At 34.4% G+C, this 17,017-nt stretch overlaps 1 protein-coding gene across 1 annotated transcript in view; it reads right to left on the bottom strand.

Moving 5' to 3' along the window:
• LOC128660439 (collagen alpha-6(VI) chain-like) overlaps nt 1-17,017 on the bottom strand; it is a 534,497-nt gene that overhangs the window by 404,431 nt on the left and 113,049 nt on the right. Inside the window, exon 3 of the mRNA XM_053714286.1 lies at nt 9,078-9,166. Within this exon, the coding sequence (XP_053570261.1) occupies nt 9,078-9,153 (76 nt within the window). The 5' untranslated portion in view covers nt 9,154-9,166. The remainder of the gene's footprint in view (nt 1-9,077; nt 9,167-17,017) is intronic.

Here is a 17,017-nt window from a genome sequence, read left to right as displayed (position 1 = left end):
TATAAATGTAATTGTAAATGCTTCTCGGGCATGTGCTTAGGGTTCTTTGATATTAATGCTGCTAACGCAGTGATACTTATTAATGTATAGCACTAGTTATTGTGATACTGTTGCATTATCACTTTCTGGACATATAGTTGCTATCGTATGCTTGTTATATACCTCCCCTTTCAAAGGGTTAATTTGGCTAAGTTCTTAATGCAAATATAATAACCTATTGAATTTTCATAATTAAAAGGTATGCCCTAATAATATTGGGTATGTATTTTTCGTTATTTAGCATAAATATTCTGCTGTTGTAGGGCTGTATGCAATTTTCAACGTTAATACGAATGTTGCTATTAGGACATAGCGTTATACAAGTCCACACAGTGTGAATTGTATCTAGATTACTGGTCTATGTTTTCATGGAGGTATTTGTTGTTTATCCCTCAGTCATTTATACTGTGCGTTGTGCAGATTAACACAATATCAATTTATATTCGGATTATTCCGATTGTTAGGTTGTGTTTTTCTGAGGGTATTTGGCGCATATTCCCTGGTGCTTGGTGCCAACAATATCAAGTATTTCAATGCTATGGATATCTTGCACTGATATCAACAAATGTACTGCTGTTAGCTAGAGCTTTAGTACGATTGGTCTTTTAATTTAATAATTTCATTCATCATTCATACTCAAATGCCCAAGAGCTGCACTATGTCAGCAACTATTAGTTAAATCTCATTTGCATAACTTGCTATAATCGTAAGATATACTATCGTTAGCTTTATATTTATAGTTAGCTTAATATTTTCATTTGTGTGGCGGTCCACCTTGCATTCATACACTTGGCTTACTAGCCGTTCTATACTGCTTAGATGTGGACTAGTCACTATAATAGTTTTCTAGTGAGCTAAGCTATAGTAATTTCCTCAAAAACGTAATACACCTAACTTCAACCTTTTAACTTATAACTAGGCAGTGCGCCTTCCGTAATTGTACCGTTAAGGTTTCAGTGGTGTAACTAAATACTATATCCTTATTCCAACATTAGCTGATAAAAAAGTTTGGCTTAAAGCCTAACAACATATTCAAAGCCCTAACATGTTTCGCCACCAACGTGGCTTTCTCAAAGGGTCTTTGAGAAAGCCACGTTGGTGGCGAAACATGTTAGGGCTTTGAATATGTTGTTAGGCTTTAAGCCAAACTTTTTTATCAGCTAATGTTGGAATAAGGATATAGTATTTAGTTACACCACTGAAACCTTAACGGTACAATTACGGAAGGCGCACTGCCTAGTTATAAGTTAAAAGGTTGAAGTTAGGTGTATTACGTTTTTGAGGAAATTACTATAGCTTAGCTCACTAGAAAACTATTATAGTGACTAGTCCACATCTAAGCAGTATAGAACGGCTAGTAAGCCAAGTGTATGAATGCAAGGTGGACCGCCACACAAATGAAAATATTAAGCTAACTATAAATATAAAGCTAACGATAGTATATCTTACGATTATAGCAAGTTATGCAAATGAGATTTAACTAATAGTTGCTGACATAGTGCAGCTCTTGGGCATTTGAGTATGAATGATGAATGAAATTATTAAATTAAAAGACCAATCGTACTAAAGCTCTAGCTAACAGCAGTACATTTGTTGATATCAGTGCAAGATATCCATAGCATTGAAATACTTGATATTGTTGGCACCAAGCACCAGGGAATATGCGCCAAATACCCTCAGAAAAACACAACCTAACAATCGGAATAATCCGAATATAAATTGATATTGTGTTAATCTGCACAACGCACAGTATAAATGACTGAGGGATAAACAACAAATACCTCCATGAAAACATAGACCAGTAATCTAGATACAATTCACACTGTGTGGACTTGTATAACGCTATGTCCTAATAGCAACATTCGTATTAACGTTGAAAATTGCATACAGCCCTACAACAGCAGAATATTTATGCTAAATAACGAAAAATACATACCCAATATTATTAGGGCATACCTTTTAATTATGAAAATTCAATAGGTTATTATATTTGCATTAAGAACTTAGCCAAATTAACCCTTTGAAAGGGGAGGTATATAACAAGCATACGATAGCAACTATATGTCCAGAAAGTGATAATGCAACAGTATCACAATAACTAGTGCTATACATTAATAAGTATCACTGCGTTAGCAGCATTAATATCAAAGAACCCTAAGCACATGCCCGAGAAGCATTTACAATTACATTTATAGGTACCACACTGTAAAATAAGTCTATTTTCAAAAGATTTTTGAGACTACGAATAACTATAATATTTGAACAAGATAATAGTACCACTATTTTCACAAGCATTATATATCACATATAGCAGCAGCTTTAACCAGGAGACATCCAGGGAACCAGGAATACCCCTAACCATAAGCCTGAAGATAACTTTCCTTACAGATAGCTACGTTTAGCATTTCAATCCTCGTGATATTATCCTTTTCAACATTAAGTGTTTTTAATATATATATGTTTATGTTTGTTTTGTGGAATCTTTTTTAACAAATCTAATAAAGGTTATATTTTATTTTTACGGCACAGACCGTCCCCCCTTTTTGGCACTAAAGGTTCTAAATTTAAAGCCACATCACCATGAGATGTGAGTGCTAATAAGTGTACACGCTTCAATCTTTGTATTGAATCAACCCCTCTTTTGAGGAATTTAGTATATCCATGCTATCCATGATGGTAGCGGGCCATAGATGTTTGGCGGAGCGCTAACATATTACTTTAAACTTGTAATATGAGCAAAAAAATAAAGGTTTATTGATTGCACTCAAGCAATGTTAATGCACAATAGCACAAATATTTGTTTGCTCCCCGTGTAATCTGGGTCTTTATGGACAGTTACATTTTAAATGTAATATCACTTGAAAAACCGCCTTCAGGTGAGACAGTCACTTATCATCCCAAGCAGGAAAATACTAAAAATCAGACTTGTTAGGGGTTCCCTCTACCTATTTCACTATTACTAGCCTTGTTGTTTGCAGACTAAAGCCCAGATGGTGGTGTTTTCCTATAGTATGAATCCTCACACACACACACACAAAAGTTAAAATGTATGTGTACTTAAAAAAACACAATAGCACAAAGTGCGAAACTTACATATTAGTGAAAGGGTTAATAGGTATTGACAAGAAATGAAATTGTAGATATTTAAATTTCTATTTCTAAAAGCACTGCTTGGCAAAAGTCAATATTTATTAATAATTTTTTTAATGTAAGCTAAAAGCCTTAATGAAAAAGCTTTCAACCAACTTCTACATGTCATTTAACAATGAAAGATACACTAAATTGTTGGCTTCTATGAGACTATTTCAACTACATTAGAATCTTGCAGCTCCTGTGAGTCACCAGTTCAACAAGGTCCATGACAGCAAATGGAGACATTGAGGATATTTACAGAAGTCATATGCATACAATTGAGAATAAACACACCCTACTTTGAATTTGTGATGAGCAGTGTGTAGGTGGAGAGAAGAGAGACTATTAGACACTAGAGGAATAAGGGTCTTATTAGCCTTACTTAGGCTATGCCTTTTAGTACTAACAAGCTGCACATGGAAACAATTAAGGAAATTACGACTAAACATAGTATTCTAACCTGGGCAGAACATCAAACTTTTATGGCATTCTGCTACACTGTATTTCAAAGATGATTTTTGTACGAAGAATGAGTGCTCTTCATGTGTTTTATGACACAAAGTCTATGTAATAAGAAAAAGAAAGATTAATATTAAAAAAATCAACTCATCTGGAAGTAAATTGAAAAAATATCTGGTAAAGATATCCTTTATGCTAAAGAATCTGCTGTTCAGAAGAAAAGTGGTTTCAGATGTTAAAACCGTTATCAAAAAGCTGATCTAATATCAGCAAGGTTAAAACTGAAATAAAGCAATAACAGTAGCAGTGCCTACAAAATCTGAATAAGCAAAGGTCTGCAAATTCTTGTAGGTAACAATTGAGGACACTGCAATTGGCTTAACATTCATTTACAATTTGACAGGCAGAAACTGAACTGCAATTGGCTTAACATTCATTTACAATTTGACAGGCAGAAACTGAACTGCAATTGGCTTAACATTCATTTACAATTTGACAGGCAGAACCTGAACTGCAATTGGCTTAACATTCATTTACAATTTGACAGGCAGAAACTGAACTGCAATTGGCTTAACATTCATTTACATTTTGACAGGCAGAAACTGAACTGCAATTGGCTTAACATTCATTTACAATTTGACAGGCAGAAACTGAACTGCAATTGGCTTAACATTCATTTACAATTTGACAGGCAGAAACTGAACTGCAATTGGCTTAACATTAACTTACAATTTGACAGGCAAAAAATATGTGGCTATATTGCAGCAAAGGGGTTAAGTTAATTTTGAACTACGAATCTTCTCAACAGACGTCTATTATTCAGTAACTGAGACATGCAAATCTATGGAGATATTAAAGGACATTAAAGGCAAAATTGAATTAGTTGCATCTAAGACAGGGCTTTTTAAAATGTATAAAAATGCATTAAAGTGTTTTAAGAGGAAATATGTTGTGTCACATTTGACAATGCAAATAAACCAGGAAGAGTTCTGCTTAGCAGCCCACAGACAATCATTCTTTATGTCCCAGTTGTACACATGCATACACTTTCTGCTAGCTTAAAAATAAAAAAATCTTTATTTCTTGCAAAAACATATTTTTAATACATTAATATTTTTAACATGAGCCATTACCACTATGCTGTTTCTATTTCACAGTTACAGTTCATAAACTATTAGTCATGTGATCATTTTTTGAAAAGAATGTTCATTGCAAATAATCTTCCCTAGACATTTGTTTCTAATTAAACTATGTATATAAACTAAATTTTACATATACCACCAACTCCATAATTAGATCTGCTAATTGTCAAACTTCAACATCAAATATTTTAAGCAATACTTATTCACTATTAAAAATTACCTTAGGCTTATATTTTGGAATAAAACTGGTCTGATTTTAATGTAAATAGGGCCGCCAATCACAGAAAGTTGTATGATTCATTATGGGAATTATAAAATGATACAAAATTGAATTTTCACAATCATTCTACCAAATGTGCCCCAAAAAAAGAGAAATACTGTATGACAATATTGTTACATTTATTTTTTTCATATTTGGAAGCTAAAGCTTTGACATTATAGGCGAGATTACATATACGGCGCAGGCTTCAGCACAAGCGCTGCAACCCGCGCCGCCAGTAATTTCACCTCGCACATCGGGGTATTACATAAACCTTGCTGGCAGTTCATAAATTGTCTGATAAACTAGCGATGATCAGAAATTAGCGTAAATACAAATTTCTGGAGTTGCCAGTGACTTACCGCACTTACCGGTGCCTAAGAAAAGTAAAGAAAATATCAAATCTCCCGTAACAGTCTAACACGCCTCCCAAAAATAAGCCTGACACGTAAAAACCCCTATATCCGCACTCCCCCCTCTCACTACTAATAATAAATGTATTAACCCCTAGACAACCTCCCACAACGCAATAAGCATAATTAAACTATTAACCCCTATATCGGCCATAAAATACACACCGCAAGTAATAACTAAATTATTAACCACTAAATCCGCCAACCCCAACATCGCAAACTACCTATTAAAGCTATTAACCCCTAATCCGCCATTAAACCACAACGCAAACTACCTATTAAAACTATTATCCCCTAATCCTCCATTAACTCACAACGCAATAAACCTATTAAAACTATTAACCCCTAAACCGCCAAATCCCACAATGCGATAAACCTAACCCCTAACCTAACCCCCCTAACCTAACACACCCTAAATTAACCCAAATTACCTTATTTACAAAATACTAAAGTTACTATTAAATTAAAAAACCTAATACTACTTTAAAAATACAAATAAACTAAGTATAAATTAAAGGGACAGTCTAATCAAAATTCTGGAGTAGACTGTCTCTTTAAGCTACAATTGCAGAAAATAAAAAAAATCTAAGATTACATAAAATAAAAAGAAATTTACCAATTTTTTTTTTTACCTAATCCTTATAAAAATAAAAAATAAACACCCCCTACTCTAATAAACTACCAGTAGCCCTTAAAAGGGTTTTTGCAGGGCATTGCCCCAAGATAATCAGCTCTTTTACAACAAAATACACAAAGCCCCCCCCAACAGTAAACCCCCCCACCCACCAAACCACCCAAAATAAAATAACCTACCACTAAAAACCCTAAACTACCCATTGCCCTAAAAAGGGCATTTGTTGGGCATTGCCCTTAAAAGGGCATTTAGCTCTTTTACTGCCCACCCTATCTAAATAAAATAAACCCCCCAAAAAACCCTAAGTCTAAGCCCCAGGTTGCTACTCACCATTCCTGAAGTCCGGCGGAGAAGGTCCTGTTCCAGGCGGTGAAGTCTTCTTCCAAGCGGCGACTTCTTCTTTCTTCTTCCCGGAACATCCTTCGCGGTGCGGAGCTGAAGACTGAAGACCACAGAGCTGAAGACTGAAAGCTACTCAAATCCTATTGGCTGTTCAAATCAGCCAATAGGATGAGAGCTACTGAAATTCTATTGGCTGATTTGAATAGCCAATAGAATTTCAGTAGCTCTCATCCTATTGGCTGATTTGAACAGCCAATAGGATTTGAGTAGCTTTCATCCTATTGGCGATTTGAATTTGAAGAATCAAATCAGCCAATAGGAATTCAAGGAACGCCATTTTTAATCACGTCCCTTGAATTCTCTATCCAGTGTGTGGCGAAGATCATACGAAGAGGATCCTCCACGCTCCATGGCTCCTCAGTCGCCGGTCTTCAGTTCCAGGGTCGCGAGTCTTAAGCTCCGCGCTCTTCAGTCTTCAGCTCCGCCGTCTTCAGTCTTCAACTCCGCAAAGGATGTTCCAGGAAGAAGAAAGAAGAGGTCGCCACTTGGAAGAAGACTTCACTGCCTGGAACAGGACCTTCTCCGCTGGACTTCAGGAACTGGGGCTTAGACTTAGGGTTTTTAAGGTTTTTTTGGGGGTTTTATTTTATATAGATAGGGTGGGCAGTAAAAGAGCTAAATGCCCTTTTGAGGGCATTGCCCAACAAATGCCCTTTTCAGGGCAATGGGTAGTTTAGGGTTTTTAGTGTTAGGTTATTTTATTTTGGGGGTTTGGTGGGTGGGGGGTTACAGTTAGGGGGGGCTTTGTGTATTTTGTTGTAAAAGAGCTGATTATCTTGGGGCAAGGCCCTGCAAAAAGCCCTTTTAAGGGCTACTGGTAGTTTATTAGAGTAGGGGGTGTTTTTATTTTGGGGGGCTTTTTTATTTTCATAGGGATTAGGTATCATTTTTTAAAATTTAATAATTTTCTTTTTTATTTTATTTTTTTATTTTCTGTGATTGTAGCTTAAAGGGACATTCTACTCCAGAATTTTGTTAGACTGCCCCTTTAATTTATACTTAGTTTATTTGTATTTTTAAAGTAGTGTTAGTTTTTTTAATTTAATAGTAACTTTAGTATTTTGTAAATAAGGTAATTTGGGTTTATTTAAGGGGTGTTAGGTTAGGGAGTGTTAGGTTTGGGGAGGTTAGGGTTATTGTTTTGTGGTCTTTGGGCGGATTAGGGGTTAATACTTTAATAGGTTTATTGTGTTGTGGGCTTTGGCGGTTTAGGGGTTAATAGTTTTAATAGGTAGTTTGCGTTGTGGGTTAATGGCGGATTAGGGGTTAATAGTTTTAATAGGTAGTTTGTGATGTTGGTGTTTGCAGATTAAGGGGTTAATAATTTAGTTATTAATTGCAGTGTGGGTTTGATTGCGGAAATAGGGGTTAATACACTTTATTAGTTATTGCAGTGGGGGATTGCGGCTGACAGGTAGAAATTGCGCATGCGTGTTTATTTTTGCAAGCATTTTCGGGAGTTATGGTGCTCCCATACTCAGCACAAGGCTTGCTATGGCTGCCTTTTATTGCAGGGTAAAAATGGAGTAAGATTTGTCCATTTTCGCCACGTATGTCCTTGCGCTGAATATTTAATATCGATTTGTGATGCGGTCCCATGTTAGCCTATAGGAGTAAAAATTGCGGGCGACGGGTGAAATATACGTGCCGCATTTATATGTGGCGCTGTATATAGGATACCAAACCCATGCAAAAACTGGCGTCGCCGGCTTTTGTGGGGGACGCCGCATATGTAATGGGGCCCTATAAGCTATTTAGCTAAATCACATGCCAAATTTGAAGTAAATCAGTTAACTGGTTTGGGATGTTGCTACTATTTTTATGTTCTTTATTTCAAAACTACAACATTATGTCAAAATTACTAAACTGATTTACTTGATATTTTCAGTGTTTGTGGTGATTGCTAAGCTGAGACAAAATTTTAGTTAATTTTCCTATTATTATCAAGAATTATAAGGATTTGAAAAATCAAGATTGTTGTTGTCTAAAAAGATAGATGATCCCTTTATTACCCATTCCCCAGTTTTGCATAACCAACACTGTTATATTAACCTCTTAAGGACATATGACGGAATTTTTCCGTCATAAAACAAATGAGCAAACTGAAAGCTGTGTCCTTAAAGGGTTAATATACTTTTTACCTCTGTGATTACCTTGTATCTAAGCCTCTGCAAACTGCCCCCTTATTTCAGTTCTTTTGACAGACTTGCATTTTAGCCAATCAGTGCTGACTCCTAGTTAACTTCACGTGAGTGAGCTCAATGTTATCTATATGACACACATGAACTAAAGTCCTCTAGTGGTGAAAATGCTTTCACATAAGAGGCAGCCTTCAAGGTCTAAGAAATTAGCATATTAGCCTATGTAGGCTTAGCTTTCAACTAAGAATATCAAGAGAACAAAGCATAATTGGTGATAAAACTAAATTGGAAAGTTGTTTAAAATTACATGCCCTGTCTGTATCATGAAAGTTTACTTTGGACTTGACTGTCCCTTTAAATTAATAAAATTGAAAGCACCTTTCATATTCAAACTTTATAAATAAAAAAAATAAAAAGAAAGAAAGAAGACAAAAATAGAAGTGTCAGACTTCTTACCTGTTTTCTGTGAATTGATAACATGAAAAGTACACATATAAAACACACAGAAAAGTACTGGTTTCCACATCTTCATTTGGTTGATAAGCCTGAAAAGTAAAAATAATAAAAAGAAAAATAAATACAGTATTCAAATGTAGTTTTTTACTACGACTACAATTTGGAAACAAATAACAGTATAAGTTGTCAAAAAATGCAACACATACATAGATTAGCATTCTATAAGAGGCTTCTAAATTCAGTGCTTAACACATAACCAAAAGGAAGAGAGGGTGTCATGTGTAAAAACTATTTATTTTTTGCCTTTCATGTTTCATTTCATTTTCGTATACTCTCTTTACAAGTACATGTGCTATTAACTCTTTCACAGGATTATTGTTTTAATTTTTTTAATCATATTTTAAAAATGTTAAATGTTTTCAATAATTAAAGGGACACTGAACCCAAATTTTTTTCTTTTGTGATTCAGATAGAGCATGACATTTTAAGCAACTTTCTAATTTACTCCTATTATCAAATGTTCTTCATTCTCTTGGTATCTTTATTTGAAATGCAAGAATGTAAGTTTAGATGTTGGCCCATTTTTGGTGAACAACCTAGGTTGTCCTTGTTGATTGGTGGATAAATTCATCCACAAATCAAAAACTGCTGTCCAAGAGTTCTGAACCAAGAAAAAAGCTTAGATGCCTTCTTTTTCATATAAAGATAGCAAGAGAAAGAAGAAAAATTGATAATAGGAGTAAATTAGAAAGTTGCTTAAAATTGCATGCTCTATCTGAATGAAAATTTTTGGGTTCAGTGTCCCTTTAACAAACACTAAAGGGTCGATCAAAATGTATCTTCCAATCTGTTTTGGCTGCTCACTGTCACTTTTTGAGTACAAACTGATCCCAAACACTATTTTTCTATTGTTTTTAAAATCCCCCAAAAAACACATTATCAGCTTGCCAAAAAATTCCTTATACTTAACATAGGATAGTCCTGTTCTCAGTAATCACAATCCGTTTTCTCAATACTTACTACACTGTTTTTTACTTATCATATTCCACACCTAAGGGTACTTGATAAAATGCCAGTGACCTTTACTGACATATTTGCTAGTATTCTAAAATGATTTTGAATAAAACATTTATTTTGTGCATGGGTCATACACACTGAAATAGCCAATAATGCCATTTTGGATGTATCTATGAATATATTATCTAGATTAATTAAACATCCCTTCATCGCTATTGTATAGTCTGTAGTTACAACATTGTGCCTTAGCCTCAAGTATTAAATGAAAGCACAGTAAAATAAACATTCCACCATAAGGTATCCACAAGGATATATCAAATTACCTGATATATGTAATGTTCATATCAATTGTGTTGTGGTAACACTTACTTCTTACTCAATGATTGAAAATAATTAAAAAATATTATTTTTAAAGTGATAAAAATGTAAAAAACAAGATTAAGCGAGTGCCCAGAATACCCATAATGCCCATAACAATACAACATTAATATTGTTTAAGAAATCTTCTGGTTTGTATATGCTATTTTCATTTGAATTACAAATTTCTCTCCTGATAGCATGGCCTTAAAAGGACATAGTACTCATATGCTAAATCACTTGAAACTGATGCAGTATAACTGTAAAAAGCTGACAGGAAAATATCACCTGAGCATCTCTATGTAAAAAAGGAAGATATTTTACCTCACAATTTCCTCAGCTCTGCGGAGTAAGTTCTGTGTAAAAAGTTATACTTCAGCTGCTGTCCAGCTGCAGGTAAAAAAAAAATGAAGAAATGAACAGCAACCAATCAGCATCAACAGTGCTGAGGTCATGAACTCTTTTACTGTGATCTCATGAGATTTGACTTAACTCTCATGAGATTTCATAGTAAACTTTCTTAAACTGAATAGGGAAATAACATGAGTGTGCACGAGTCTCACTCCCTTGCCTGTCCCAGGACAGGCATACGGATTTTCTGCTTAAACTACTTTTCAATGGGGTGTGAACACTTAGGACATTTTGAGGTAAAACATTTTTCTTTTTTGCATAGAGATGTTCAGGTGATATTTTCTAGTCAGCTTTTTATAGCTATGCTGCATCACTTTCATGTGTTTCAACATTTGGGTATCATGGCCCTTTATCAAACAAAAAAAACACATTTTGTAAGGTTTTCTGTTAAAAACATGTTTATTGTAGAGGTATCGTTTCGGCAGAAGATATGTGGGATTGTGATCACTCAAAAAAACACACTGATAATATTGATAATATTGAACAAATTTGAAAGATTGTGGAGCAACTCAACTGTCAATACTATATTTTAGTTAAATCAGGAAACATTTGTATTTGTTAAAACTGAGTATGAGCAAGATTCAGAGTCCAAAATAAAATCACAATTGTGCCTAAAAAAAATTCTGATAGATTAGAATAACATTGGTGATGGAATCTCATTGCAAAGTACATAGAAACAATATGAATATGTCCTTTAAATATATTAATAATAAATTTAAATATGAATCCTACATACATAACTGGTAACAATAAAACAGTGGAATTAGAAGGGACCCCTTGTACCAACTGGTAATTTTGATATTTATAGGTGACACCCTTTCATTTAAAGGAACAGCCTACTCCAGAACTTTTATTGGTTAAAAAGATAAATAATCCCTTTATTACCCATTCTCTGGTTTTGCATAACCAACACAGTTATAATAATATGCTTTTTATCTCTGTGATTATCCTGTATATAAGCCTCTGCAGACTGCCCCTTGTTTTAGTTATTTTGAGAGACTTGCATTTTAGTCAATCAGTGCTGACTCTTAGATAACTCCACAGGAGTAAGCACAATGTTATTTATATGGCACACATGGACTAGTGCTGTTCAGCTGTAAAACCCTGTCAAAATGCACTAAGATAAAAGGCGGCCTTCAAGGGCTTAGAAATTAGCATATGAACCTACCTAAGTTTAGCTTTCAACAAAGAATACCAAGAGAACAAAGCAAATTTGATGATAAAAGTAAATTGGAAAGTTGTTAATTTGCATGCCCTATCAGAATCATTAAAATTTATTTTTGACTAGACTGCCCCTTTAAGTTATAGGGAAAGAGAAAAGTGTGAAGGGAACATAAATGAATCAACAAGAAAATTAGTGAAATGTAAAAGAGAAAAGCATAGTAAGTGATAAAAGCAGCAAAGTGAGACAAGCTTTGCACAAGAGAGAGATGTGAAAGGTTAAGTCCATGCCATACTAAATTGCAAGTAAATTTCACTTCCTTGGTTATAAAATACAATAACAATGTCAGTATGTAACCAGATCTAATTTTACACACAGAGCTAAATTACAAGTAGAGCACTAACCTGACAGGAGTTATTAATATTTTACATTACCATGTTCTTCACATACAGGAAAATGTTTTTGTTTTTTTTAAATAAATATTTCTACATATATTTTTATATAAATATAGATATATAGGTATTGATTTATATTTTATATTAACATTATCAGAAATACATAGAAATATATATTTAATAATAAAAAAATTATGTAAAGAGCAAAGGAATGTAAAATATTTGCGTTTCAGGTTTTGTGCTTTAGGTCTAATGCTGTGTCGGGTAAGCGCACATACAGACTTAGTAATCTTAAGGCATGTCATTGAAATATTAAATATGAAATACTGAAAAAATTATAATTATTATAGATTCTGTACAATATACATATATATTATATGTATTTTTTTTAGAATATTTTAGTACATCTATAATAATTATTTACATTAATCATTACATGAGTTATATCTTAAGGTATGTTATGTATTTATTAAATATAAAATATTGAAAAATATTAATAATGTAAATAATATTATAGATGTACTATGATATTCTAAAAATATATATAAAATGTATTTATATTTTACAGTATCTATAATTAATATTTTTTTAATAATATTTCATATTTCAATTACCCCATAAGATAAGTAATTCTGCATGTGCTCTGACCCGACACTGTGTTAGACCTTAAGTTTGAAACCTGAAGTGTGTTACGCATATTATATCTATACCTATATATAGAAATAGATAAATAGGTATATGTATATATATATATATATATATATATATATTTCTTTTTTAAATATTATAAAAAAAATTCTGTATGTGATGACGCTTTGCAGTCAAATACATGGACATATACCATACTTTTGAACCCTTATAACTTTTTTGATTTATATGTATATGAATTATTTTTTTTTTAAGAGATGGCATTTATATGAGTATAACAGTATAACTAAATGTATTTATCTTGCGTTTGGTGCAATTTTTTTTATTCCAATCCATTTAAGTAACGTGTTCAGTCATGCTAACCCAAAGTGTGTTAAATTCCACTGCACTTGAAAGTTCGTGTTTACTTTCAACTTGTAATATGAACGCCAATTAATGCGCCCGCAATATTCTAATATCGCTTGCATGCAAACATTAGTGTGCTACTTATAATCTTGCCCATAACCTATAATTAATTATCTATCTGGTGAAGTCTTTCAATAGCACCTTCTTTTTTTACTTAGTGTGCTACTTATAATCTTGCCCATAACCTACAATGAATTATCTATCTGGTGAAGTCTTTCAATAGCACCTTCTTTTTTTACATTTCTAAACTTTTGTTGAACTCATAAAACTAAATGGTGAATTCAATATAAACAGGTTTGTTTACATTAAGTACTTCCTGCTTACAAAATGATTGCAAACACTATGCTCAAATAAATTACTACAGGATGTTAAATTCTCTATGTGAACTCCAGAATTAGATTGTTTACAGTTTTCTTTCAGATCAATGAAATGTTGAAATTAGGGCTTCAAATTAAATGGCAGATTGGTCTGAAAATGGCAGAATTTTATATATATATATATATATATATATATATATATATATATATATATATATATATATATATATATATATTTCTTATAATATGCACAATTATTTTTATTATACACAATTTCTGTTGAGTCAATTTTGCTGTGTTTCCCTTTTAAGATACAAAGTGAATATTTTTTTTAAGTAACCAGATAAAAAGTAAACATTAATTTTTATGTTAGATTACTTAAAAAATGTCAATACATCTATTGGAAGCATTATTAATTATTTAATTATTAATTTATTTTTTTAAATAAATATATATATATATATATATATATATATATATATAAATACCTATGTATCTATTCCTATATATAGGTATAAATATATATTTTATTTTATTTATTAAGAGTATCACATATTTATATAGAAATATATATTAAATATTAAAAATTAAAAAAATTATATGTGAAGAGCACAGTAATGTACAATATGAGTAACATACTTCGGGTTTCAAACTTAAGGTCTAACACAGTGTCGGGTCAGAGCACATGCAGAATTATGCCTAGATTTAGAGTTCTGCATTAGCCGTCAAAACCAGCGTTAGGGGGTCCTAACGCTGGTTTTGGCTGCCCGCTGGTATTTAGAGTCAGTCAGGAAAGGGTCTAACGCTCACTTTCCAGCCGCGACTTTTCCATACCGCAGTTCCCCTACGCCAATTGTGTATCCTCTCTTTTCAATGGGATCTTTCTAACGCCGGTATTTAGAGTCTTGGCTGAAGTGAGCGTTAGAAATCTAATGACAAGACTCCAGCCGCAGAGAAAAGCCAGGAGTTAAGAGCTTTATGGGCTAACGCCGGTTCATAAAGCTCTTAACTACTGTGCTCTAAAGTATACTAACACCCATAAACTACCTATGCACCCCTAAACCGAGGTCCCCCCACATTGCCGCCACTCTATTAAATTTTTTTAACCCCTAATCTGCCGACCGCACACCGCCGCCCCCTACATTATCCCTATATACCCCTAATCTGCTGCCCCTAACACCGCAGACACCTACATAATATTTATGAACCCCTAATCTGCTCCCCCCAACGTCGCCGCTACCTACCTACAATTATTAACCCTTAATCTGCCGACCGGACCTCACCGCTACTATGATAAATGTATTAACCCCTAAAGCTAAGTCTAACCCTAACCCTAACACCCCCCTAAATTAAATATAATTTTTATCTAACGAAATAAAATAAATCTTATTAAATAAATTATTCCTATTTAAAGCTAAATACTTACCTGTAAAATAAACCCTAATATAGCTACAATATAAATAATAATTATATTGTAGCTATTTTAGGATTAATATTTATTTTACAGGCAACTTTGTATTTATTTTAACCAGGTACAATAGCTATTAAATAGTTAATAACTATTTAATAGCTACCTAGCTAAAAGAAATACAAAATTACCAGTAAAATAAATCCTAACCTAAGTTACAATTAAACCTAACACTACACTATCAATAAATTAAATACAAATACCTACAAATAAATACAAATAAATACACTAACTAAAGTACAAAAAATAAAAAAGTACTAAGTTACAAAAAATAAAAAAATAATTTACAAACATTATAAAAATATTACAACAATTTTAAGCTAATTACACCTACTTTAAGCCCCCTAATAAAATAACAAAGCCCCCCAAAATAAAAAAATGCCCTGCCCTATTCTACAATAAAAATTGTAAAGCTCTTTTACCTTACCAGCCCTTAAAAGGGCGTTTTGCGGGGCATGCCCCAAAGAATTCTGCTCTTTTGCCTGTAAAAAAACCCATACAATACCCCCCCAACATTACAACCCACCACCCACATACCCCTAATCTAACCCAAACCCCCCTTAAATAAACCTAACACTAAGCCCTGAAGATCTTCCTACCTTGCCTTCACCATGCCGGGTATCACCGATCCATCCAGAAGAGGGTCCGAAGTCTTCATCCAATCCGGGCGATGTCTTCATCCAAGCGGGGGCTGAAGAGTTCCATCATCCGGCAGAAGTCTTCATCCAAGCGGGGGCTGAAGAGGTCCATCATCCGGCTGAAGTCTTCATCCAAGCGGGGGCTGAAGAGGTCCATCATCCGGCTGAAGTCTTCTATCAAGCGGCATCTTCAATCTTCTTTCTTCCGGCTCCATCTTCATCCCGCCAACGCGGAACATCCTTCCTCCACGACGAACTCCCGACGAATGAAGGTTCCTTTAAGGGACGTCATCCAAGATGGCGTCCCTCGAATTCCGATTGTCTGATAGGATTCTATCAGCCAATCGGAATTAAGGTAGGAATAATCTGATTGGCTGATGGAATCAGCCAATCAGATTCAAGTTCAATCCGATTGGCTGATCCAATCAGCCAATCAGATTGAGCTCGCATTCTATTGGCTGTTCCGATCAGCCAATAGAATGGGAGCTCAATCTGATTGGCTGATCCAATCAGCCAATCGGATTGAATTTGAATCTGATTGGCTGATTCAATCAACCAATCAGAATTTTCCTACCTTAATTCCGATTGGCTGATAGAATCCTATCAGCCAATCGGAATTCGAGGGACGCCATCTTGGATGACGTCCCTTAAAGGAACCTTCATTTGTCGGGAGTTCGTCGTGGAGGAAGGATGTTCCGCGTTGGCGGGATGAAGATGGAGCCGGAAGAAAGAAGATTGAAGATGCCGCATGATAGAAGACTTCAGCCGGATGATGGACCTCTTCAGCCCCTGCTTGGATGAAGACTTCAGCCGGATGATGGACCTTTTGAGCCCCCGCTTGGATGAAGACTTCAGCCGGATGATGGACCTCTTCAGCCCTCGCTTGGATGAAGACATCGCCCGGATTGGATGAAGACTTCGGACCCTCTTCTGGACAGATCGGTGATACCCGGCGTGGTAAAGACAAGGTAGGAAGATCTTCAGGGGCTTAGTGTTAGGTTTATTTAAGGGGGGTTTGGGTTAGATTAGGGGTATGTGGGTGGTGGGTTGTAATGTTGGGGGGGTATTGTATGTTTTTTTTTACAGGCAAAAGAGCAGAATTCTGGGCATGCCCCGCAAAAG

The sequence above is a fragment of the Bombina bombina genome, chromosome 5 (genome assembly GCF_027579735.1).
Source record: "Bombina bombina isolate aBomBom1 chromosome 5, aBomBom1.pri, whole genome shotgun sequence".
NCBI lineage: Eukaryota > Metazoa > Chordata > Amphibia > Anura > Bombinatoridae > Bombina > Bombina bombina.
This window is presented reverse-complemented; position numbering and strand designations above follow the sequence as displayed.